Source organism: Scophthalmus maximus, chromosome 18 (assembly GCF_022379125.1).
Source record: "Scophthalmus maximus strain ysfricsl-2021 chromosome 18, ASM2237912v1, whole genome shotgun sequence".
Classification (NCBI taxonomy): Eukaryota; Metazoa; Chordata; class Actinopteri; order Pleuronectiformes; family Scophthalmidae; genus Scophthalmus; species Scophthalmus maximus.
In genome coordinates this window covers 7,741,406-7,765,489 of record NC_061532.1, presented here as the reverse complement: position 1 = coordinate 7,765,489, position 24,084 = coordinate 7,741,406, and the positions used below count along the sequence as shown (strand labels likewise).

General features: G+C 42.3%; 1 protein-coding gene across 6 annotated transcripts in view; it reads left to right on the top strand.

Moving 5' to 3' along the window:
• Nucleotides 1-23,245, top strand: part of pak5 (p21 protein (Cdc42/Rac)-activated kinase 5) — a 62,515-nt gene extending 39,270 nt beyond the window's left edge. For all 6 annotated transcript variants that reach the window (XM_035617081.2, XM_035617082.2, XM_035617086.2 and 3 more), the window contains 9 exons: nt 8,188-9,027; nt 13,678-13,887; nt 14,550-14,691; nt 14,782-14,936; nt 15,910-16,043; nt 19,504-19,630; nt 20,337-20,462; nt 20,641-20,775; nt 21,288-23,245. In XM_035617081.2, coding sequence (XP_035472974.1) covers nt 8,188-9,027; nt 13,678-13,887; nt 14,550-14,691; nt 14,782-14,936; nt 15,910-16,043; nt 19,504-19,630; nt 20,337-20,462; nt 20,641-20,775; nt 21,288-21,443 — 2,025 coding nt within the window. In that variant the 3' untranslated portion in view covers nt 21,444-23,245. The remainder of the gene's footprint in view (nt 1-8,187; nt 9,028-13,677; nt 13,888-14,549; nt 14,692-14,781; nt 14,937-15,909; nt 16,044-19,503; nt 19,631-20,336; nt 20,463-20,640; nt 20,776-21,287) is intronic.
• Nucleotides 23,246-24,084: the final 839 nt, after the last annotated feature.

Here is a 24,084-nt window from a genome sequence, read left to right as displayed (position 1 = left end):
ACACAGTGATAGCTATCATTATATTTTCCGGAGATTTCTGCTGGCTATGTTTCTGAATCAGCCTAAATGCGCCGGTGCTTACAAGGGTGTCCAGGCTTTGCCGCGCTAATATGCTTACAGTCGGGGATTTGGTCTGACTTCATGTTTGTATTTCATTATGCCTCCTCCACTAATCCATTTTGCTGGAAATCATCCTTCGTTCCACGTGTTTGCCCCCTGCCTGTGTGACTCATGGATCCTGGAGCTTGGGTTGAGGCTGTACCCAGCTGAGGTCAAAGGTGACTGGGTCACACTTGTCTGAGCTGTGGGGGTCGGACGCATCATGTCACTGGAGGAAAACAAAGCCATAAATACTAGCAAGGGGCTGCACAGTCTGCCTACAGCAGCATTATACTTGCGCACACACACACTGTATGTGCGCACACATTAAGCGCACATGTGAACAAAAAGGGGATTCACAATACAAAAGGAGAAATATGCTATAGAGAAATTTTAAAACTAGGATGTAAGCAGTTTTTAACTTTTTTTTTCATTGATGTATGATACAAAAGACTGATCTTTGTGTTATTCTTTCTCACACACCATACAGTATGTATCAGTTGTAGATTGTACAAAACATATTACACAATCATTTGTTTGTAATAGTTAAACTTTTGAATTTTAATTGAATTACATAAAATTATTTCATAAGACCTCCACACATGAGTATGACTTAATAATACAACCATTTCTTTTAGCCTGTGTGTATTAATATCCTCAGTCACTCTATGCAAATGACTTTTTGACTCGTAGGTCAAACTTCAGGACCGTTCGAGCAACAGTTTCTTGTTTTCTATTTAATTAAATCAACAGTCAAACCTCTGGATGTTCCTTTATATTCCTTGTTTCAAATGTTTTGATTAAAGCATAGGCTTCTTAACATTCTTTCCCCCCATTATTCTATCCAGACAGACATGCTCATAAGATGCACGAACATGCTGTAAGATATTGTTGTCGGCTTTAGCGGAATCATTTTCAGGTCAGCTCTGACTGTTATGCATCAGATGATGTTATCACCCTTTTCGGTGAAACCCTCCGAGTGCAGCCTTTGCTCAGCATGTTGAGATGATGGTTATTAGCTACTGTAACTAACAGGCAGCAGGTTGGGCTGAGGAAACGGGTCAGCTCGCAGCCTATTAATCATGGAAATGCTCCAAAATCCACTCCTTGAATAATCTTGTTCATGTTTAGCTGAGACCACATCTGTAGTTTGGTTAATAACATGTCAAGAACTCGGTGAAATTGTTCCACGCAGTCCCCCACTAAAGTAATACAGGTGGGGTCAACCTGTCAGCCTGCATACTGATTTGAGGTAACATCCAATCTGAGGTCAGGATTAGTCTTTCTGATTAATAACCGAGATCCGAGATATGCGCCTCTGGAAATCCTATTGCCAGAGGCCTCACTGTACTTTGTCTCTTTATCAGTGAAATTAACGTCCATATCAATTTATTGCACAGTTGTTCATTTCACAGTAAATGTTCTGGTTGAGGTTTGAAGTACTGAGTCAGACCAGCAGAGAGCAGCAGAGCACAACCCACGTCCTGCTTCTCCCAGATCACTGTAGGATGACGAAAAACGTTGTGGCTTCTTTTCAGATATTTCATACCACAAAACCTCTTGTAATCCCTGTAAGCGTGTGGGGAATTAGCTTTGGGAGGATTTCCAATTATATTCTTAACTATTGTTCTGGTTGGTAGAAATATGTGTGGCAGCTCCCAGAGTTTTCTTTCATTTCCTGGAAAGGAGCTGAGATGTCCGAGAAAAAATCACATCAGCTTCCTAAAAAAGAACAATGTTTTTGATACTGTAATAAATGACACAGTGCCAAAGTATAGAATAGGATTTCAGGCATACAGTTCAGCATAATATTATAAATCATATAAGTATGGAGTTAAATTCAAAGTGAATGCATATTTTCTGGGGTTCAATGAAACAGTTATTTCAAGGAGTTGGTTAACAAAACTAAACTCAGCTCTCTGAACTGTCTCTCTGTTTGCCCTATTCTTTTCAGTGTCTATGTGAATGTGTTTGTTTAGAAATGGTCTTGAAAACAACATAACCTGAATTAGGAATAATTATTGTCCCGGTGATCAGTGTGTCACAGTGAGTTTGGAAAAGCCTCTAATGCATTTAGCATCCAGTAGAGAGCAGCAGACATCAAGGAATACGGGGGCGGAGTGTCCATCGGCACAGGTACCTCCCTGGATATAAACATGGAAAACTGACAAATGTTCAGGCTGTGAAAACTCTGACATATATATATATATATATATGTATATATATATATATATATAGAGAGAGAGAGAGAGAGAGAGAGAGAGAGAGAGAGAGAGAGAGAGAGAGAGAGAGAGAGAGAGAGAGAGAGAGAGAGAGAGAGAGAGAGAGAGAGAGAGAGAGAGAGAGAGAGAGAGAGAGAGAGAGAGAGAGAGAGAGAGAGAGAGAGAGAGAGATTTTGTGAAAACTGTTACTGTAGTGCCAACATGAGCTCAGCTGACAGGATTTCTTTGTTGCCTGTATAGTAGGAAACATTTTGAATGTGTCTGCAAAGTTTTGTGTCTGAAGGTCTGTGAGGGGGGTTTGTGAGATCTAGGCACTTAAAAAAAATAGTACAGTAATAATAATAATAATAATAATAATACCACTGCTACTCCTACTACTACTTTGATATATGTAATTATATAGATATTATATATAGTATCTAATTCAATTCCAAGAGGGTTCCTGCACCGTTAGTTTCTTTTACCACTTCCATCCAGCAGAGAGAGATAGAGGATAAGGACGACCTAATCTCAGTACTTACCTGTCTCTTTGTGAGTTTGTCTGTTTAAATCCATGTTCTACTCGGCATGAATTCATACACTTAAAAAAAAAAGGAGTGACTGTGTCGTACAGTATCAACTACATCACAGATGATCCTGATACGGAGCAGTGATAATACAACCGAATGATTTTTATCACTGTGGGTGACGGAGGCTTGATTTTGCACAAAGCACTGTCTTTACTCCTTGTTAATGCGTCAGCTCTGGTAGATGCTTTATTTATTCATTCATTAGGTCATGTTTGGTGCTTATCGAGACGCTCGAGTCGTGAGTAGTCTCTTTGTCTGTTGTCTCAAGGGCTCTCTGATATTATCTTTCTCAGACGGCAGTGAATAAGCCTCTGTTCACAAATTGGTCGCTGATGCAGAAGGATAGTGCACTTCAGGTGCGGCAGTTGTGGCAGGAGTTAGTAGTAGTAGAACACTTTTGCTCAGGAGGTAGAGCAGGCTGACCGCTAACAGCAGGGTTGGCGGTTCAATCCCTCCAGTCTAACCCCCCAGTCGCCTCCTGTCTGCATTTTGAGGTGTCCTTGGACAAAATACAGAACACCAAATGGATTAGAGCTGATTAGAGTTGAAAAGCACAATATGAGTGCAGTACATTTATTATTTAGTGTATTCTTTGTGCGTGTGTGTATGTAAATACCAACGCATGCTCGCCTGCTCTCTGCAGTGTGCGTCGTGACAGAAATTCTCAGAGTAGAGATGGTGTCTGGAATTTAATACAGAGAGAGGGAGACAGAGGGAGAGTGTTGAGATGTGGAGGAGGATAAACAAATACACTATTTCTGTTGTACTAATACATGTTTCGTCATGTACTACTGTGCAGAACAGCGTGTCAACAAAAATATAATTTCTTTGTGTTTGAGTACAGGCAGGATTTGCGAGTGAGTGTGTTGAGTAGGCGATAGACTGCAGTGTGTGTGTGTGAGGCAGAGAGGGTGAGTGGGGGTGTGGTAGGTGATGATGAGCTTTCATGTGTAACTAAAGACACACGAAGAGGAGGCGTTACACATCTGCCCCTGTTGTTGTGCGCACGTGTGTGTGCGCGGCAATGTATTTATCTGGGTATGTGAATGAATATGTGTGTGTATACATAGAACTTGTTTGCTGTTCCCATCCTGTATTTTGTGCAGGTGCAGGATCGGAAATTGAGTGAAGGAAAATGTATTCTCACTGGAATATACTATAAACCTGCTAAACTTTAATGGGACAAACCAATATTTCAACCATATCATTTATAGTTATAATCGATCAAGTCGTTCAGGTCACTGTAGATAATTAATTGAAAATCTTTGAGTTTTTGACTGTTGTTTGGTATTTTGAAGAATCCTCTTTGTTTTCTGGCATTATGTTGAATAAACATTCAACGAATTTATTGAACAATAATATAAACAAAATTGAACAAATGATTAAAATTTGTTGCAGTCTTGGTTTTCTCTTCACCGGGCAACAGGACAAAGGGCTAAGAGATTACATCATGCTGATATTATGATGAGCTGATGGAGACCAAGAGTACACATACTTATGTGTCTGACCGGCTTGATGGTGATAAAGAACCAAATAAACAAGTAAACACATTTTCATTTTCCCAGTGAAGCAAAATGTTAAGTCAAAAATGAAGCACTATTTTTAAAAAGCTTTTCATGTTGCCAACTTTCTCAAACAGAATTCACCCGTGAATATACCTTTCTTCTTTAAAACGCTCCTGCTTCAAAGTTGCAGGAGTTGTTTTATATGCAGACTCCTGCAAAGAGCAGAAAACTGAATCAAATTAAACTGCAGTGCAAAGGATCCCGGCAGCAGAGGAGCAGAGCTCGTCCTCCTCCTCTGGCCCTACAGTTGTCCCGGGACCCTGCTGTCCAGTGAAGCGCAGCCTCCAAACCAGGGTTCTAGCAAGGAGTCACAGGAAGGGCAAGCTCATTAATTATCTCTCCCTCTCTTCCTCCCTCCATCTTCACATCACACCCTCCCTTCATTACCAGCAAGGTTAATCCCCCCTTATCTCCCAACGAGCCTCATTTTTCATGGCTCCCGTTCTACGACACTCCCTCCCTCTCCCTTTCATCACCCTTTCCTTTCTGCGATTCTTCTTTTACTACCTACATAGCTTCTTCCCAGTTTCTTCTCCTCCTTGTCTATTGTTAATTTGGAATCCTACATACATACTATTTCCTGTGCTCTGTCATATTCCCATTTTCTCTTTTCCTCTCCTCTCCTCTCCTCTCCTCTCCTCTCCTCTCCTCTCCTCTTACCTTGAACTGGCCATGGTGAGTGGAGAGAGCAGATCTATTACAGCTTATCACTAAAGGACAGGCCAACGCTGCACGCCAGTGAAATATGGCTGCTGTCACAGCCGCCGCGGAACACAACCTGTGCACAAGGCTCACAGAGCTTTAAGGACGAGGGTGAGACGGGAGAGAAGAACGGGGGGGGGGCAGTATTGGCCCCCTAATTCAAATTAATGTAAAGATTTTCAAGCCTGATGCCGGCAGTTTGACAGTGATTTGGCACACAATTAACCTTGCATCACCGCACCCCCGTCAACCCCCTCGGTTTCATTTGCCGCCTTGTTCTCTCTGACTCTCTCCATCCGCTGTACCCGTCATGCTCCTTGCCACAGTCTTATTGATTATGAACCAAATGGATACATTGGATATGATGTTTTATTAGATAACTGACACTCCCTCCTGTTGCATGCCAATTGAATTAGCTGAATCACCAACATTCACAAACAGCCTAACATGATGTGACTTATTTTTAGGAATCCCCAAAACCACAACATTAGAGGAAGTGAGAGGATAACTCTCTACACAATAACAGCAGCCTTTATTCTTTGTAGCAGGTTTATTTTTTTTGCATCAGCTGAAAAACATGAAGAACAAAACGATATAAATGACTGTTTTTTATATGACATGAATTTTTTTCCATGTCAGCCCAAGTCTGCTCTGTGTACTGCAACATCTGTCCAGAGCATGATAGATTGCTACTCACCGACCTGTTAAAAAGGCCATCCATCCTGCAGCCTCTGCCGCTCAGCTGGACTTAACTCACTGCTTTTATAGGCCATTTCACCTTGGGTTCCAGTTCATGGCACCAACCAGCCAGTGGCTCTCAGACAGAGGAGAGCAACTGGAGTGTTGAAGACGTACCAAGTAACAAAACAGAAGAGAGAGATTCTGTATTTTGAGAAAGGTCTGACAAAGTCTGAAGAGAGCGTTCCTTCTTCTAGACTGAAATGATATGAATAAAAACTGTAATTGGAGAAGTTAAATACTAGGAAAATTGCAGTTACCGTGGTAACCTGCACACTTTTTTCAAAAAGCTACCATTAACTTGTACTTTATGGCTTAATTTGTGTTTACTGCATGTTGCATTGTATAGGGAGCCATATGCTTGGTTTTTAAGCTGTTTGCTATTTTCCCCCCAAAATATAAAAAATATAAAAGTTAACACATAAATGTGAAACAATGAGACAGCAAGAGAGATTATAATTCACCTCTATCGTAAAGTATATCTTTGAGCAAAACGCAGACCTTCCTGTGGATGGCTGAGTCCCTTTATGAGGATCGATCAACTCCTAAGAAGTGATAATCCTGCTTTTATTAACTGTGGCTGCCTGGTTGAGCCACAATCTCATGGATGAAGGAGATGACAGCGAGGCAGTTTGCAGGAAGCTAAGCGAAGGAGTCTAGATGTGTCGCCCTGTGTCACCACAATGTTTGCACAGTGTTGATGATTATGCCAGCTATCCTGAGACCCTGCCTCAGCACATGTGACATGGACAAACTGAGGCAGAGACAAGTATGACAGCTATGTGACGGACGGTGAGGCGTGAGCGCTGTCAAAGGGTGTCTAAGAACTTGCTGATGTAACATTGTCGGGTCTAATGTGCGGTTCAGCAAACACCTTCATATGTGCAAAAGGATAAAATGTGTGGTACAGTATAAGGTGGGAATCAAACAGCTCACAGCACACATCTTTGTGGAACTGGCTGACTGGATTAAAATTACTAATAATTTAAATTCAATTGAGTTTATGATATTTTTATGTATATATGTTTCAGAATTTGCAGAATATAATATGTGAAGCCTCATATGTGATATGATGTTTTTCAGGGAGCTGAAAAAGGACCGAAAAAAACATCAAGATGCAAATACACAAAATACCTAAAATACACAAGGATGTGTACATTTCTCTTTGTAAGAGAACTGAGATTGGGCAAAATATAACAACCGACAAGAGGTTAACGGAAAGGTTTTATTAATGGAAGTACATTGGAAAACCACTGAAAGACAGTTAAATTTTGCAGTTTTGTTTGATCATGACAAAAAAGCCCTCAAATAGATTATGTAAGAGTTTGAAATTCAAATAATCCTCACAGCTCAGCCTTCTCTCAGCGCTCAGCAGTCACGCAACGTGTTTCCATTGTTCTAATGCAGCCTTTCCCGTCATGTCCAAGAGGACGAGCAGATGAAAGCTGTGTGTGTGTGTGTCTGGCCTGGCTTTTGCCATCGCTCTCATGATTTTCTCTGTGCGGAGGTGGCGAGCCTCAGAGTTCACATAAAAAAAAAAAAAGCAGCAAAAACTTGCACACACACACATACCATGTGTACGCACAGTGTAAGTCCATGAGTTCTGCCGTGGCACCAGTTCCCCATGACTCACTACACAGCCGTGTAAAGGGCTTAACACAAGGTAGGAGGGGATAAACAGCACCCCTGATGTTTAAGCTGCATTTGCTTTGAAGCAGATGTGAGCATACGTGTTCACTCTCACTCTCCTCCTCGCTCTTTCTTCGTTTGTGTGTGCGAGCGCATGCTGGTGTGCTCACGCAAGTCTCGAGCGCTGAACCAAGCGTCACGACTATTAATGTATCCTGATCAGCCCGCTGAAAATGAAGCTAATCTATTGCAAGGGAAATGGGGCAAGAATTAGCTCCTTAAATCCACCAGTGGTTTCCTTTTAGCATCTGAGATATACCGCCATTTATCTCCCACTTTCTAGCTGCATCCCATCTCACAACAACTAGTGGTTGTGAAGACCAATGCCTGCTATTCCTTCCGATGACACATTCATTGCAAGTTGTGATTGATTTGATACTTGTCACACAGCCCTGATACACATGAATTGAAATCCCAGCCTTGAGAATTGGTGTCTTTTTAGGTAAGTGAAGTTAATTAAACAGGAATTTCAATTCATCTCATTCCGTTTCCGTTAAACTGAAATCGAATGCACTGCAACCCAAAGTATCAGGGCTATTTCCATCAAAATTGGAGGCAGCAGACTCTGCATGTTAAGTGTAAATGTGTTTGTTCTTCTTGTAGACCATTGTTCGAGGTAACCGGCCACCCAAAGATGCATCCATCAACGGCCTGCTAGAAGACTTTGACAACATCTCAGTGACACGCTCCAACTCCCTGCGTAAAGAGAGCCCACCAGGTCCACACCAGGTTGGAAGCAGCTCCAAACCCCCCGGCAGTGGTCATCCCAACGCCCCGGAGGAGAATGGATTCAATCACTACTACTCCCGCTACTCCTGTGACTTAGACACCTCCAGCAGGGACTTCTCTCTGGATCCTGGCAAGCCAGGCTTCTCCATAGATGGGGACTGGGCTGTGGGAAGGCACTATCGATTCACCAAGCAGAATGGCCACTCGCACCACATACGCAGCCCCTTCTACCCAGACGCCATGCCCCAAAAATCAGACTATGGCAAGATGCCTCCGGACTACCACACTTACCTGGAGAGCAAAGGGCGCTCAGCGGATGAGGTGGCCTCCACTGTGGGGAGTGGGGTGGGTTCCAGTGGCTACTATCGGGCATCTGTGGGTGGCTCGTCCAGCCAGGACTACCGGGACACTTCAGTAGGCACACCTTCTCGCGCCTCGCTACACAGTGAGCAGATCAACTACCCTGACAGTGAGTGGAGCTATGGTGGCATGCGAGACGAATATGAAAAGCGACCCAAGAGTTCCTATGTGACACAGACAAGCCCTACGCCAGCAATCAGGCAGCGATCTCGGTCAGGCTCTGGGCTGCAGGAGCCAAATGTCCCCTATGCAGCCAGCGGGGCTTTCAAGAACCCTCCACAGGCCCATCCATATAGCTCCTACACCTACCCTCGCCTCTCGGAGAGTCTCGCTAACTCACAGACCATTGCTAAGGTAAGTACAACAAAACCCCACTCTACTAATAGTTTTTAATAAAAAACCTAGTCATCTATGAAAATAGTTGTGACAAGGACTTTGGCAGTGTTTACTCAGTACTGCAGAGCTTTCCTGGAAATATTGTTTCAACACAACACTCCACACAACCTTGACAAGTCTGTAGAAACATTTCAGAGAAAATTACACAGATGTGTGCCCACATTTAGTCCTAGCCTCCCTTCCGCCCGCAGTCTCTTTCAAATACTCATTCCTTTTCCCCTTCCACTCTCTCTCTCTCTCTGTCCGTGTTTCTAATTCTCACACATTCTCTCGTTTTTCTTTCTGGCCCTCCTGCCAGATAGACGGTGTCAGCAGCTAATCTACTCTTCTCAAAAGGAGGCAGCCACTGCCACAAACAGAATTAGCCCTCTTCAGTTGCCACTGACTCTGCACACAGATTCATTAATACTCATGTTGACAATCGACCCGAAAGCTCTGAATAACACAGACCACACTCCAGAGAGGCACAAAGGAATGCAGTGAAAAAAGAAAGTAGTGAGAGGTAACCAGAACCAGGTTAAAATCCAAGAAGACTTCAGAAATCAGAGCAGAACTAAATGCAATGTTTTGATATTAACTGTGATGTTTTACTATGATTAAATGATACGTACCATAACCTTAACATGCCAAAAATTTTAGGAGTTATTTACAAGATAATAGGGATTAAGCTACCTTTTTTTCTAGGCAATGATGTTCCTCAGGTTTAATGTGAAATGTTAAAGAAATAATAATAATGATAGTAACAAAGAGAGGCTCAAAACATAGTAACATGTGTTGCTTTTTAGATTTTTTTTTTGCAGAGGCCCTGCTCTGCAATTTTCACTCCCTGCAGACAATAGAATGATTTCACACTAAGCCCATAAAAGAAATAATTACAAAAGTAATGATGATATGAGGTACAGAGTATTTTATTAAAGCTTGCTTGTCCTTTGAATATTAAATCCAATCACAGCAAAATATTCGTTTTTAAGATTCCCACATTCACTAGTAAGATTACAATTACGCCGTTGATCATAATTTCACATCTGACATTGTTATTTGCAGCAATGTGTAATAGTAGCGTGGTTTTGCGGTTACTCAATGGAGACTAAATATCTCATTGACAAACTACTGGTCAGGTTAAACTGGTAGAAGGATTATATTAACACAGCACAGGGTTATCTGCCATAGCCGTACTGGACACACACACTAGATTATAAACATGAAACAGTTCCATACGACTATAATACATTTGCCCCAAACCAAAGTTTTTTACCAAAAATATTTAAAAAAGCAGCTTTCACACATAAGCATATCCAGGTGATGAAAATGATGTGTACATTTCAAGGTAAAATTACAGAGTACAGGAAAGAGGGGAGGTAAATACAATTTACATGATATATATATATATATATGATTGCGAGTAAAATTACCGGCAGCAGCATGACCTGATATTGATGTTTCATAGCTTATGGCTTCCCATTGTGTAAGAAACACCTTCACTGTACAGTTAGTATGTCAGCACGGGGAGAGTGTGATGCAGTGTGTGATGTTCTCCAGTGGAGCAGTGGGAGAGACTGAGACGCCCAAGAGACTCCAAGAGCAAACAAATCTCCCCATGCATTAGTGGCTGGGTAATGTAACCATATGCTCCCAGTTACGGTAACCGTGGCGATTCCTTTATACCAATGTTATCATACAGAGCTACCTTTGCAGCTCTGGAATATATACTGTAGAATCTACTGTATGTTAGGAGAAGATATTATCAGGTGGCAAAGTATGCTGTCAGTCATTGCAGCAGCAGGGATGGGTCACCTCTTTATATCATTCTCCAAAGCTTCCAGTGCCCCATTAGGTCCATTATACAGGAGTGTGTGTGCTGTTCTCCAATATCACTCCTTCACACACAGTGAGTCCAGGAGCTGAGAGAAAAACTGGGTTTGCTGATGTAGATCCCAGGGTGCCCTGATGAAAAACCATTTAACCTGCATGCTTCAATAAATAGCCACTCGGTGAAAAAACAAGACTGCAAGAGCAGCAGGATTGAAAGTGATGCAGGGAGAGGCCGTTTTTCTTACATATTTTTTTTTATTATTGCCCTTTTCTGAGTTGTTTTGCTTGAGGAGGCACATTTGCTTTTTGGAACATCTACAGTGTTTTTGGGCAATGTAAATATTCTGTATTTATTATGGTGCAGTCTCATCCACAGCGTGTGTAATGATCCAAAAAGACAGACAATGCTTAAAGGAAAAACTCTGTTAGGTGTATTTTTAGGAATAGATTTGTGCCATTTGTTATTCATTTGTAGTTTAAATGAAATTAAATATAGGCTGTAATGACGGGCTGGTTGTGGAATCGATGTGCCCAAATTTGCCTTGTAGTGTTCGGAGATTTTTCAGCAGTAATAATTTAAGATAAAATAAAACAAGGAGTCATCTGGCAGCTTAAGAAACACTATTCTTCTCGGCTCATGGACCCTGTAACAAACCCACCCCTCTCTATCATCTGTCATTCTCTGCCTTTTCTTCCTTTCCCTCATTCAGCCTGCTCACACCACTGAATTAAATCCTTCTTTTTCCCTGCTGTTGTTGGGAGCCAGTGGGGACGTAACAGTAGACAGCACGGAGACTTGGCCACACAGACACATGCACACACACAAAGATGCAAACAAACACACTTCCTCTCTCCTCCTTCCTTTTTCTCGTCTCTCTCTCTCTCTCTCTCTCTCGCTTTGTCTGTCTCTCTCTCTCTCTTTCTATCTGTTTCGTAGCGAGTGTGAGCTCAGTGCCGCAGCTCTCGTGACAAATTGATGTTGCGGCACTTTCCCTTTCTGCAGCCTTAGCATAAAACCGGCCGAACGATGTTCCACCGCGGAATTCAATTTCACAGTTGAGTTAGGTTGTTGATTACCCTGCCAAACTCAGATTAATGCACATTTAACCAACATGGATCAGGAGACCCTTGGCTGACAGCCAGCCAGTGGTGCCGGCCAATGATAGTGGGACGCGAGGCTGGGCCATCCCAGCGGCAGCTCGCCCCTCCCACGCACACACACACACACACACACACACACACACACACACACACACACACACACACACACACACACACACACACCTGCCTTGAATGATTGATTAAAAGATTTCACACCATGTAATTATACACCAGTCCAACACATCAGGGCTCCACCTCCTGCTGCCCTGTGTGTGTGTGTGTGTGTGTAGGCACAGAGAAACAAATAAAACAAATAAATGGAATGACATATATGCTTGTCTACTGCTGTCAGTACATTAGTGTCTGTATAAACTGTCCTCCGCTATTGATATTTTGCCATTTGAACTATCTTTGGTAGATTAGCTTAAACCAAAGAACATGCTTTCTTTATATGCAACTCTGTTTATATGGCATCTGAGCATGTTAACATCAATTTTCTTGGGCCATCCATCATACTGTGCTTTAGATAAGCCAATGAGGATTGAAAACCACCAGAATTTTTCTATCCTTTTCCTGTTAATTAGCTATATATATATATATATAATTAGCAGTAATCTGTAGCCATTCTAACAGAGCAACGGGTTGCGCCTTCATATATTGACATTGTATGATGACGCTGACTAAAGTCACTGAGTTGGGAAATCATTGCTGGTGTGGTCATTTGAGGTTTGAGAGTCTCCACTCAGAGTCACAACTGAGCTTTTAATAAGTTAAGCTCTACGTTTTTACTGTGTGTGTGTGTGTGTGTGTGTGTGTGTGTGTGTGTGTGTGTGTGTGTGTGTGTGTGTGTGTGTGTGTGTGTGTGTGTGTGTGTGTGTGTGTGTGTGTGTGTGTGTGTGTGTGTGTGTGTGTGTGTGTGTGTGTGTGTGTGTGTGTGTGTGTGTCTATGCATGCGCTTGTGCGTGTGTGTGTACCAGTATTCCTGCATTTGCTCCAACACGACTTTAAAAGGAGACTCATGTCTGTGGGGATCTTGAGGAAGAGGTGTGTCCCAGATCTGGATTCTCTCTTGGTTCCTGGTTGATGAATGGAGTAGTTGAGGAGCATTGAGGGATACTGATGATAAAGTATGGCCCCAGTCCCGTAGACTAAATGATCTCCATTAAGACTGTTTGTGGACCAATGTACCCGCAGACATACGTGAGTGTGTGGTCGTGCATGTACAGTACGCTGAAGCATCCAGCACAGAGAGACTGGATGACTCTTTCGCTCTATGCTAATGCCCTCAGTCAACATACTGTATGTCTCAGAGCCTGTGTAACTGGACAGTGTTTTTATGCCGCAAAAGTTCTTTAGAAAACAATATTTCAGTAACACCTCGAGGGAATTTCTTCCGATTTTTTTCAAGGTACAGCTGGGCTCAATGATGCACTTGATTAGAAGGTCAAAAGTCATGGTGAACGCGGCAAAGCGTGTTTTTGGCCATAACGATAATTATGACAAATTCCAACTTCACTGTGACATCATTATATTCTGCAAAAACACATTTCTGGCCTACCCCACAACTCAGGAAAGAAGGGGAGATTGTGACTATATTTACTAAAACATGACTGGAAGTCAATATTCTATTTGTTTTGTTTTTTATTTTTTGTTTCATCAATCAAAAGACCTTTTTCATTTTGCTTTCTCCTCCAGGGTGACTATGAGCGTCCATCACGTGATGGCAGTCCCCAGGTTACGGGAGGGGACACCTACCCACGAGGGCCTCTTAAGCTACCTCAGAGCCACACCAAGCCACCTGGCTACCCCCCGGCACACCTGCCCTACCCCCCTGTCTTTCACCATTACAAACCCTCACCCTACCATCATCCTCCTTCCCAGCCGAGCCCACCGTACACCCCTCAGGTACAGTATGTCCCCTGTTTTCACATGTAACAATTAAGACAAATATAGAGATGCTTCAGCCGCCCTTTTATGGCTGATACAAATTAAATTTCAAGGCTTGGAATTTCATAATTTTAAGGGCACAAAATATTTTAGGGCACAAAAGCCACATCCCAGGCCATTGGGTGAAATAAAAGGATTTAGAGCTGACAAACAGATAACTTGACTTTCTGATAACAATGATACACAAAGCCCACAGTGGCTGTAGGGCATGTAATGAATTTTGTAGAATTAAAGCCAGATAAAGGCCGCCGTGAAATTCCTACTCTGTCTTGTCATTTGAATGGAATTACTACACCAAAAGGCTGAAAACTGGCCTGAAAAGTTGATGTTTTGGAGATAACTTGATTTTCACCTGACAATAACGATTAAGCTTTGGATTATGGAACAGAAACGTGCTTTTTATGATGTTTTCCAAGTCACTGTGCTTAAGTTACATGGACGTTAACTGCATGAATTTGGTAAGTAATACACAAGTTAGACCAGTGAAGACAGCTCAAAGTTAGCTCAAAGCTCCCTTTATGTTTCCCAAACACAATAGTTGAAAGGAAAAATAATAACATTTTATTGTTACTTGAATTTTCATTCTCACCTTGTAAGTATGTATGTACGTTTCCATCCAGGGGGCCTACTCGCAGCCTTCATCACCTTACATCCCCCCGGGGGCCTATCCGCCTCCTTCCTGGGGGTCTAGCTCAGACACTCAACCCTCCAGAGTCTCCCATGAGCAGTTCAGAGCTGCACTCCAACTGGTGGTCAACCCAGGTGAGAAATGGACAATGACGTGAACATGATACTAAAATGCCTTATGTGCGAACACCATTAAAATTTAGCTGCGTTTGTGTTTTGCTACAGGCGACCCTCGGGAATACCTGGACAGCTTTATCAAGATTGGCGAGGGCTCCACAGGAATTGTGTGCATCGCCAGTGAGAAGCACAGCGGCAAGCAGGTGGCTGTGAAGAAGATGGACCTCAGGAAACAGCAGAGGAGAGAGCTGCTCTTTAATGAGGTGTGAAAGACTGACAGAGTAACTGCAGTGCACTTGTGACATTACGTCACAGAATAACATCTTACTTGGTAAACCGTCACTACCGTCACTGTGGTGTTGCCGGATGTTTGGCTAATGCTGCTGTGGGTCAGTTTTACTCAGAGCTAACATTTGTCAGTGACTGTTGATAGCTCAAACATCAGCAGAGAGGAAACTGGTTAAAGTGACATTAAAGATGACTCATTTTATGCCAAATAGATGAAAATAAAATGTTCCATCCCACAGAATTACAGTAGTTTGCTTGTTAATGAAAAAAAAAGTTAAGTTTTCCTTTTCATTTCTTATTCATGGTAATCAAACCACAAACACATTTTACATCCATAATAGCATTTATACTAAAAATGAAGTAATGCTCACACTGAAAACCCTAGGCAACACATTAATTCATGGCTGTTTCTATTTATGGTATGCCAAATAATGAAACATGAGCTCCATATCATTTGCACTTGCACTGAAATATGTCATATTTGCAGAGAAACTTAATGATCGCTTGTTTTTCAGAAAAAAAATATGAATATATGCATGTATACAAGCATGTGCAAACAGTAGTTCCCAACTGAAGCTGTGGGTGTTCAGTTGGGAACTAATTTGCTTTATGTAATCTTATTAATTGCTGCATGTTTAATCCTTTTAGAGTTGTGCCTCCACACAGTAACATTAATAAATAAGGGAAATTACATGAATAAATTTAATAAAGTAATGAAATAGTAGATCATGTCCTCACAAACATATTTAATGTTTATTCGGATACAGTAATTAGATTATGTATTCTGTCTGTGTGTGTGCCAGAAACTATAACTAGAGTATATAATTTATAGAGCAAGGTTTATGGTAGCTCTCTATTATGTGACATTCCAATATAAACACATCATTCAATAGAAATTAAAGAGTAAAAATATATTCAAATCCATTTCCATCTCTCTCTGCTTTCAAGGTGGTGATTATGAGGGACTACCATCACGAGAACGTGGTGGACATGTACAACAGCTACCTGGTGGGAGACGAGCTGTGGGTCGTGATGGAGTTCCTGGAGGGAGGGGCACTCACTGACATTGTGACTCACACCAGGTAACCGTGAATGTAGAAATCCACAGTAAGATATCGAGGTGTTAAATACCAACAAAAAAAATTGTCGTGAAATTGATGTGGTGTGAAGAAGTAGCAATAACAGAAGCAAAAGAGTTAGAAGTGAGAAGGACTACTAGACTATTAGGACTAGACAGGACCACCCCTTCTTTAAAATGATGAGTAGTGCGTAAGATCTTAAAATCACTTCTGAAAGGAATCAACAAAAAAACCCTGATATGGTAGAATAGAAGTGCCAATTAAGGGAATCATTTGCCAAAAACATGCACCTTTGCTTACTTTTTAGAGTGTTATATGAGAAGTTCTATACCACGCTCACAGAGGTCACCAGTTAGCCTGGCTCTGTCTGAAGCTAATCTGCCTTCTAGCATGTCTGCAGGTCGCTAATTGACATCTGCTTCGGTTAATATGCACAAAACCCAAGGTGTAAAAATAACAATTACTTGGGACTTTACACAAAGTTGTCAGGAATACACAACATAACGTGGTGACTTTTGTTGCCTCGGACAGAGCCAGGCTAGCCGTTTCCCTCTGCCTCAAGCCTTTGTGCCAAGCTAGGCAAATCATATCGCGGCCATGGCTTCAGTTTTAACGGACAGATATGAGAGTGGTAGCAATCTTCTCATCTAGATCCAGGCAACAAAAGCCAATAAGCACATTACACAAAATGTGCTTACTGTCCCTTTAATACTGACAGAAAACTTTAATAATGACTGAAAAGGTTGAAAAGTCCTTAAAAAAAGTTTATAAATTAAATGAAAAATGAAATGGACTGGTATATTTCAAAGTCCAAGTTTTATGGTGTGTGTGTGTGTGTGTGTGTGTGTGTGTGTGTGTGTGTGTGTGTGTGTGTGTGTGTGTGTGTGTGTGTGTGTGTGTGTGTGTGTGTGTGTGTGTGTGTGTGTGTGTGTGTGTGTGTGTGTGTGTCACTTTTGCTGAATATATTGTCCTTGAGTGTAAGAAGCGAGAGAGCAGCAATATGGCAGAAGGTTCACATCCTCCATTTTTACTAGTAATGTCTGAATGATTGAATGCAGAGGTGATATAATGGCATCAAAGGGGCTTAGCCTGGTAATAAGCAAGTGATGACAGGTTGTTAAAGATCATATGGTCATTTGATTTGCTGTTCACATCAGGCACTTCTTAGAGATATATGATTTCACAATGCGAGTAGGAGAAACAAGCAGATGGATTGTTATCCAGTCCTGGCTTTGGAAGTTTTAAGATTATTGTTCTCAAACTTTTCCTCATTGCTTGTCTGTTGTTGAGTCGTGTTGTTCAAAGCTGCCACCTCATTGTTTTAAGTTTGCTTTGTGTCTGTTGTTTAATTACAGTCATTTGTGTGGCGTGTCAGAATTAGCACTGCGCGGTGTCGGGTGCTAATAACACGCTCTGGTGAGGCTTTAAACAGCGTACAGATGTTCGCCTGTGATCAGTGTATGTTAGAGAGAGAGTTTTAGTACATAAGTGCATGTAGAAGTTCAAATGGAAATCTCAGTAAATGGGGTATTATTGGGTACATGTTTGTCTTCAGCCCACCCTTTGTCATCATCTCCCCCTCACAGTCATGCCGCATGAGTTTGATGAATTTTGAAATAAAGGTGTATTTTCAGAACAACATCTCAATATTCAATTTCAAATCAGAATAAAGAGACACAGACAGAAGGTCAAATATATGTTTGTTAAAAGACACTTCATAACTAAGATGTAATTAAACATAACACACAACACCGCTATTAGGTGTTGTGTGGTTGGAAGACGTGGAATAAACGCTTGATTATTGGCATTATCATGATATAAGGAAAAATAGCAGTGTGTTTTTTTTCCTTGGTAATTTCAGCCATATGTCCAGGTGAAAGCTTTGTGCTATTTCCGTTAAGCCTTTTGTTGTGGAAATAACCGCTGCCTACCTCACATTGTGCAAGCTTCACCAGCTCGCTGGGCTGTTGGCAACAAGCACACAAACACAGAGATTCGTGAGCACGCACGCACACACCCAACACGCACAGGTGAGTCAGCAGTGGCAGAATGGACGTCACCGCTCCTGAACTTTTTCAATCACGTTTAAATTTCAATTATACTTTTTGAGTTGGTTAATGAGTTGCACTTCACTGTGATTTTATCCAATGTAAGTGCAAAAGCATATGTATTTGTGTGTGTGTGTGTGTGTGTGTGCGTGCGTGCGTGCGTGCTTGCGTACGTGCGGAGTGCATGCATGTTTGTGTGTGCATAGGCACGTGTGTAATTCACCCTTGACAACCTTTACAGGCTCATTAAAATTGTGTTTTACTTTCTGTTTGAAACAATTTTCTATTTCAGCGAGCCAGCTCCATGTTTGATTGTGTGCGCGTGTGTGTGTAAGAGGGGTATTGGGGTGGAGGCTGGGGTGGTGGTAAGAGGTGAATTGTTTTTGCGCACACGTCTCCATCCCATTCACTTTGAGTTAGCCAGTTGTTTTTCCATTAGCAGAAGGCTCATTTATCTCTCGTGATTGTAAATGCATACGTGTGTGACAATAAAATCTCCTGCAGCCTGCAGTGTTTGTGTGTGTGTGTGTGTGTGTGTGTGTGTGTGTGTGTCTGTGTATGTGTGTGTTTGCATGTGTGTGTATGTGTGTGGCCTGGGGGTTGTTCCACATAATGTATCTTACTAAGTGTCACCTCCAACAGTGGGATCTTTCAGAGAGAGATGAATGTGGGAGTTAAAATGAGCAGACATGACCATGGATGTGTACTGTACTTGTACAGTACATGTACATACATGTATATCTGCACATGTACTGTATGTGATGGCAGCTCAGAGTGTGTGCGCGCACACACACACACACACACACACACACACACACACACACACACACACACAGCATGGCCTGGCCATGCCAGCTGGGTCTAGATGTTAATGTTCAGTGGAGCCGCGAGTTTCTGTGTGAGCTCAGTCAGATACACTGCATCGCCCTGTTTCTCCATATGGGACCCTCCTGCCTGCTGTGCACATCACAGCTACAGCCGCTGCAGGCTACGGGGGGAGATTTTCAATCCGGATTTCTGCTCCATATCAGCTGCGTAGGACCGTTATCTCTTTAGGTTGACGACAAAGTCTCTGACCAGTGTTATAGCCTTGACGAACAGTTCTTCCTCCAAAAAGGTGTGTTATTTGAATTGTGGAAATATCACCATTCAGTGGCTAAATTATCTTCCTTTTTCACATTTTGAATATACCATTCCCTTTCCCATAATGCACCACAGCGAAAGAAAATGGAGGAAAATATAGAAAACACATGGATTAAAAAGATATACTACTTACAACTCTACTGATGATGCAGTAACATGTCACATGTCCTGTTGTACCTGCTCTTCTACTTTCAGTTATCACTGACACGTTTTTGTGTGCGGTTGTGTGTGTGTGTGTGTGTTTGCGCGCTTGTGTGTATGGTTCTTTACAGGATGAACGAGGAGCAAATAGCTACAGTGTGTTTGTCAGTGCTGAGGGCTCTGTGCTACCTGCACACACAGGGCGTCATCCACCGCGACATCAAAAGCGACTCCATTCTCTTGACCAGCGATGGCAGGGTAAGCGCATATGATGTGTGTGTGTGTGTGTGTGTGTGTGTGTGTGTGTGTGTGTGTGTGTGTGTGTGTGTGTGTGTGTGTGTGTGTGTGTGTGTGTGTGTGTGTGTGTGTGTGTGTGTGTGTGTGTGTGTGTGTGTGTGTGTGTCATGTGTTTCTTTATGTGAATGTTTAGGTATATTATTTTGGGATGTCATTAGACCAGAGGATCATCATTTAAACAGGGATCTTACTTATACTGTAGCTTTAAGTAACCAGTGCTACTACCTTGTCACTGGTGATTTCAAAACTCACACACACACACTCACTGACCTGTGCCATGGGTGTCACTCCCATAACTTGTCAACAGCCAGTGCCAGAAACTTATCATCATCAATTACCACTCATGCCCTAGTAATTAAATCCTGCCTAATGCCGCCGAACGAGCTGATAAGACATGATTAATTGAGGGATAATTAACCACTAATTCAGGGATTAGTGTCTTCTATGAAAGCTCTTCATCACAGTGGGTCAGTGCACTTCCTGACATTTGACACAAAGGTTCTGAACTAATACAGCTATGTGTCCTACATGACACAAAGTGGAAGCTGAAGGTGTGTGTGTGTGTGTGTGTGTGTGTGTGTGTGTGTGTGTGTGTGTGTGTGTGTGTGTGTGTGTGTGTGTGTGTGTGTGTGTGTGTGTGTGTGTGTGTGTGTGTGTGTGTGCGCAGATCAAGCTGTCAGACTTCGGTTTTTGTGCTCAAGTTTCCAAAGAGGTGCCCAAGAGGAAGTCCCTCGTGGGCACGCCGTACTGGATGGCACCAGAGGTCATCTCTAGACTACCTTATGGGACGGAGGTGAGGACTTTACTCACACACACACACACACACACACACACACACACACACTGATTAACACGGCTCTGCCTAGACTTGGATAGTAGCTGCAGAAAGACACTCACACAGTTTACTAAATACTTTACATGATCATTTACTGCACTGACGAGAATGAACCTTCTGGTGTGTCTTTGTCCAGGTGGATGTCTGGTCTTTAGGCATCATGGTGATTGAGATGGTGGATGGAGAACCCCCTTACTTTAATGAGCCCCCTCTGCAGGCCATGAGGAGGATACGAGACAACCTGCCTCCACGGCTAAAAGAATCACACAAGGTAGATTTGTCAGTGCATGAAAACCTTCAGTTAACTATACAGGTGTCTTCAGACGTTAACTCAGCCGTGAAATGTCTGGAAAATTGGGTCTGGACAATTTCCAGAGTTTGGCTTTAACATAGATCAAACGCAGCAGGAGATTCACACCAACAGGAACATTTCCAGAAAATTCTGCGGTATCTGGGTAGAGCATGCAGGAAGCAGGACATGATGATAATTCTGCAGTAGAAAACAATGTTATCGTTTCATTAACACAGCCACTCGCTCGCTGGGATTTGTGGAGATTTTTTGTTTACTTTGAAAATTTCCAGCTGTATTGTCACATGGGCTCAATTACAGAAATTTGTGTTCTCATATGGAGCCCCTCTGGAAAATTTCAAGAAAATATCTGCACTTCTGAAAGCAGCTTATGAAAAGTTCCTTTACCTGTTTCTTGCACTTATTTGTGCTAGCAGTAGACTTCCCTTGATAATTCCACGTCCAGAGTTGAAGTATTTCTCTACAACTTCCAGGTGTCCTCTGTGCTACGGTCCTTCCTCGACCTGATGCTGGTGAGGGAGCCATCTCAGAGAGCCACGGCCCAGGAACTCCTCCAGCACCCCTTCCTCAAGCTTTCGGGACCTCCTTCCTGCATCGTCCCCCTCATGAGACACTACCGTCACCGCTGACCTGCACGGCCCAAACCCATCCCCTTATTCTGACACTAAAAACATACATTGCCTACTGTACACACACCACCAGGGTGGCACTGCCCTCACCCAGCCAAAACACTCCACCGCTCGGTGGCCACCACTAACACTCACACCTGTAACCGTGACGTAGATTAGCTTGAGGAATATCTAAGAAATACGTTAAAAAACACAAGCCACAGAAAAGAAGAAAAAAAATGTTTACCACTTTGAAAATATGAACTGGAGTAGAAGGGTGTACTGTGCCAGAGGAACTCGGTAGACATCCAGTGGTAGACATCCAGTAGAAACGTGTGAGCTGGCTCGCCCTGCTGCAGTGTTCGCTCTTCATAGACTGTGAGTGTCCAGCTCCATGTAGAGTTGTAGTAGCCATCAGCAAGCGCTTCAGAGGGCTGCGGCGAGGTGGAGGGACCCTGGACCCCGAGTGGCGCTCTGCTCCAAACCAGAGCAGCAGAGGGCAGAACAATCAGCAGCGTGCAAAGAGAGACGTTTTTGACGGGCACTGTCCGTCATACGGCTGCTGCGTCACCAGTCCGCCTGGAGGACGGGCCGCTGCTCCGCTGGTCAAGCGGAGACGAGCTCGCTCGCCCCCCTCTTCTTCTCACATACTAACAGTGAAAATGTATTTTAGAGAAACTTGTAAGTTTTTCTGTACAGTTTTGATAATTTGCAGTATTTTATCGTGTCGTAACCATTGTGATATGAGCAGTATTAAACAGAGTTTCTGCAGAGATCTTTCCTACTGTTTATAATCCAGTTTTTGCTTAAAGATAAGATATATCCCAAATAAACCCACCTAAACCTTTCTGTTACTAAAAATACTGAATATATTTATTATCTTACATTTGTAGACAGAACTTCCATTAAATGTTGGGGGAAAAAAGGGTAATGTCACAATTTTGTACAATGTTTTAAAGTATTTATTTATTTATTGGAATTGAAGTTTTATTTTTTTTGTAGTGTGGCCTTTATTTTTTTTAATTTTGTTTTGTCTGTTTGTTGGGTTTTAATTTACATTTCTAAACGCGCATCGGCAGACAGTGATATCAGCTGTTATATCATCCAAGCAATACCCCAAACCTATTTATGAAACCATGAAGCCCTGTATTTATGATACTGTAATTACACCATGCATTTAAATGTAGCACAGAGTGAGTGGATTTGACAAAAAAAAAGGTTTTACTCTACGCAGACGTGTTTTCTTTGATATTAGGAGACTCGTCCTGTTTTTATAAATGGTAAGAGGCGCCCATCCAAGACGCCTGCATACCGCACACATTTTATGATGCTGATAAAAGGTCTTGTTTTCTACTCACATCGTCCCTGTCATCATCTCACTCCTTATCCCACCTCAGTCAGAGACGCACTTGCTATCACTGGAACTGTGCTGCCATTCTCATCTCTGGTTGGACTGGGAGAACAGTGTAATCCTCCTCCTTGCATCGTTTTTTTCCCATAATTCACTGTGATATGTAAATATGACTGGATGTTTGTGTGTGTGTGTGTGTGTGTGTGTGTGTGTGTGTGTGTGTGCGTGCGTGCATGTGTGTGTGTGGTGTCTTCCGTGTATGTTAAAGAGCAAAAGAGGTAGAGCGTGTTTATCTCTGTACAACTTCTGAAAGTGTGTTTGCGAGCGTGTGTGTGTGTGGTTCTGGCTAATCCTTGACAATGTGTCAAGACTTGAATGAGTAACACTTATCTGTTGGTGTTGGCTTGTACAGTGATATTGCATGTTTGTTATCAGTGAAGCTGGTTTCAATTAAAAAACGCCCATAAAAACATTGAGATGTGTTGCATGTGTTTTTCCGTCATTACCCTCTACAGTCTCCTCTTCTTCTTCTACTCTGTCTCATATCAAGCAGAGATTATTTTTTTTAACAGCACACTGTCAGATCGTTCAAGGAACTTCCTCTCAACCATCACACAGTTCATTTTCTCTCTGTTGTTTTGGTCCTCCATATTCCTTTGAATTCAACAGTTGTCATTTCTAACTGATTCACCCTAACTTCACCTCTGAGCAGAGAAGCAGACAGACACATCGGTGTTGCCATAATATACAAGGTTATTTCTCTTTCTTTCCTTTAAGCCATTTCCCTCTGAAACACAATAATGGGATATTGATCCAGCTCGGACAGAGAATGGAGCTTCTTTCTCAGAGAGAAACTCCTGTGCCAGCGGCCCAGTAAATAAAAGTACTGGGGCAACTTGGACTGCAGGGCATCAGTGAGGATCGGACTAAAGACAGTAGAGTCACTGAGTTACTAGTCCACATACTTTTAACATCCTAATACTCACAATACAAACACATTTGACTGCTCTGGTCACAGGGACACAAAGTGGAAGCTGAAGGTACAGGGACAAATGTGTCTAAAATCTGACAATGTGAGGGTTGGTGGTCTCAGAAGAGGAACAAACAGCTATGTCATTTTTTACTTTTATCTTTTTTTTTAACGCATACTATTTGACACTAACTCAAAGTTAGTATTATCAATTAATTGTAAAATTTTGCACGTTTACTGTTATGGTCAAGTTACACCTGGCAAGCTTTTTAAAAGTTTGTCGATATGGGCAATATATTTTAAAATAATACTGCTCCTGGGCAAAACTAAATATAATAAGT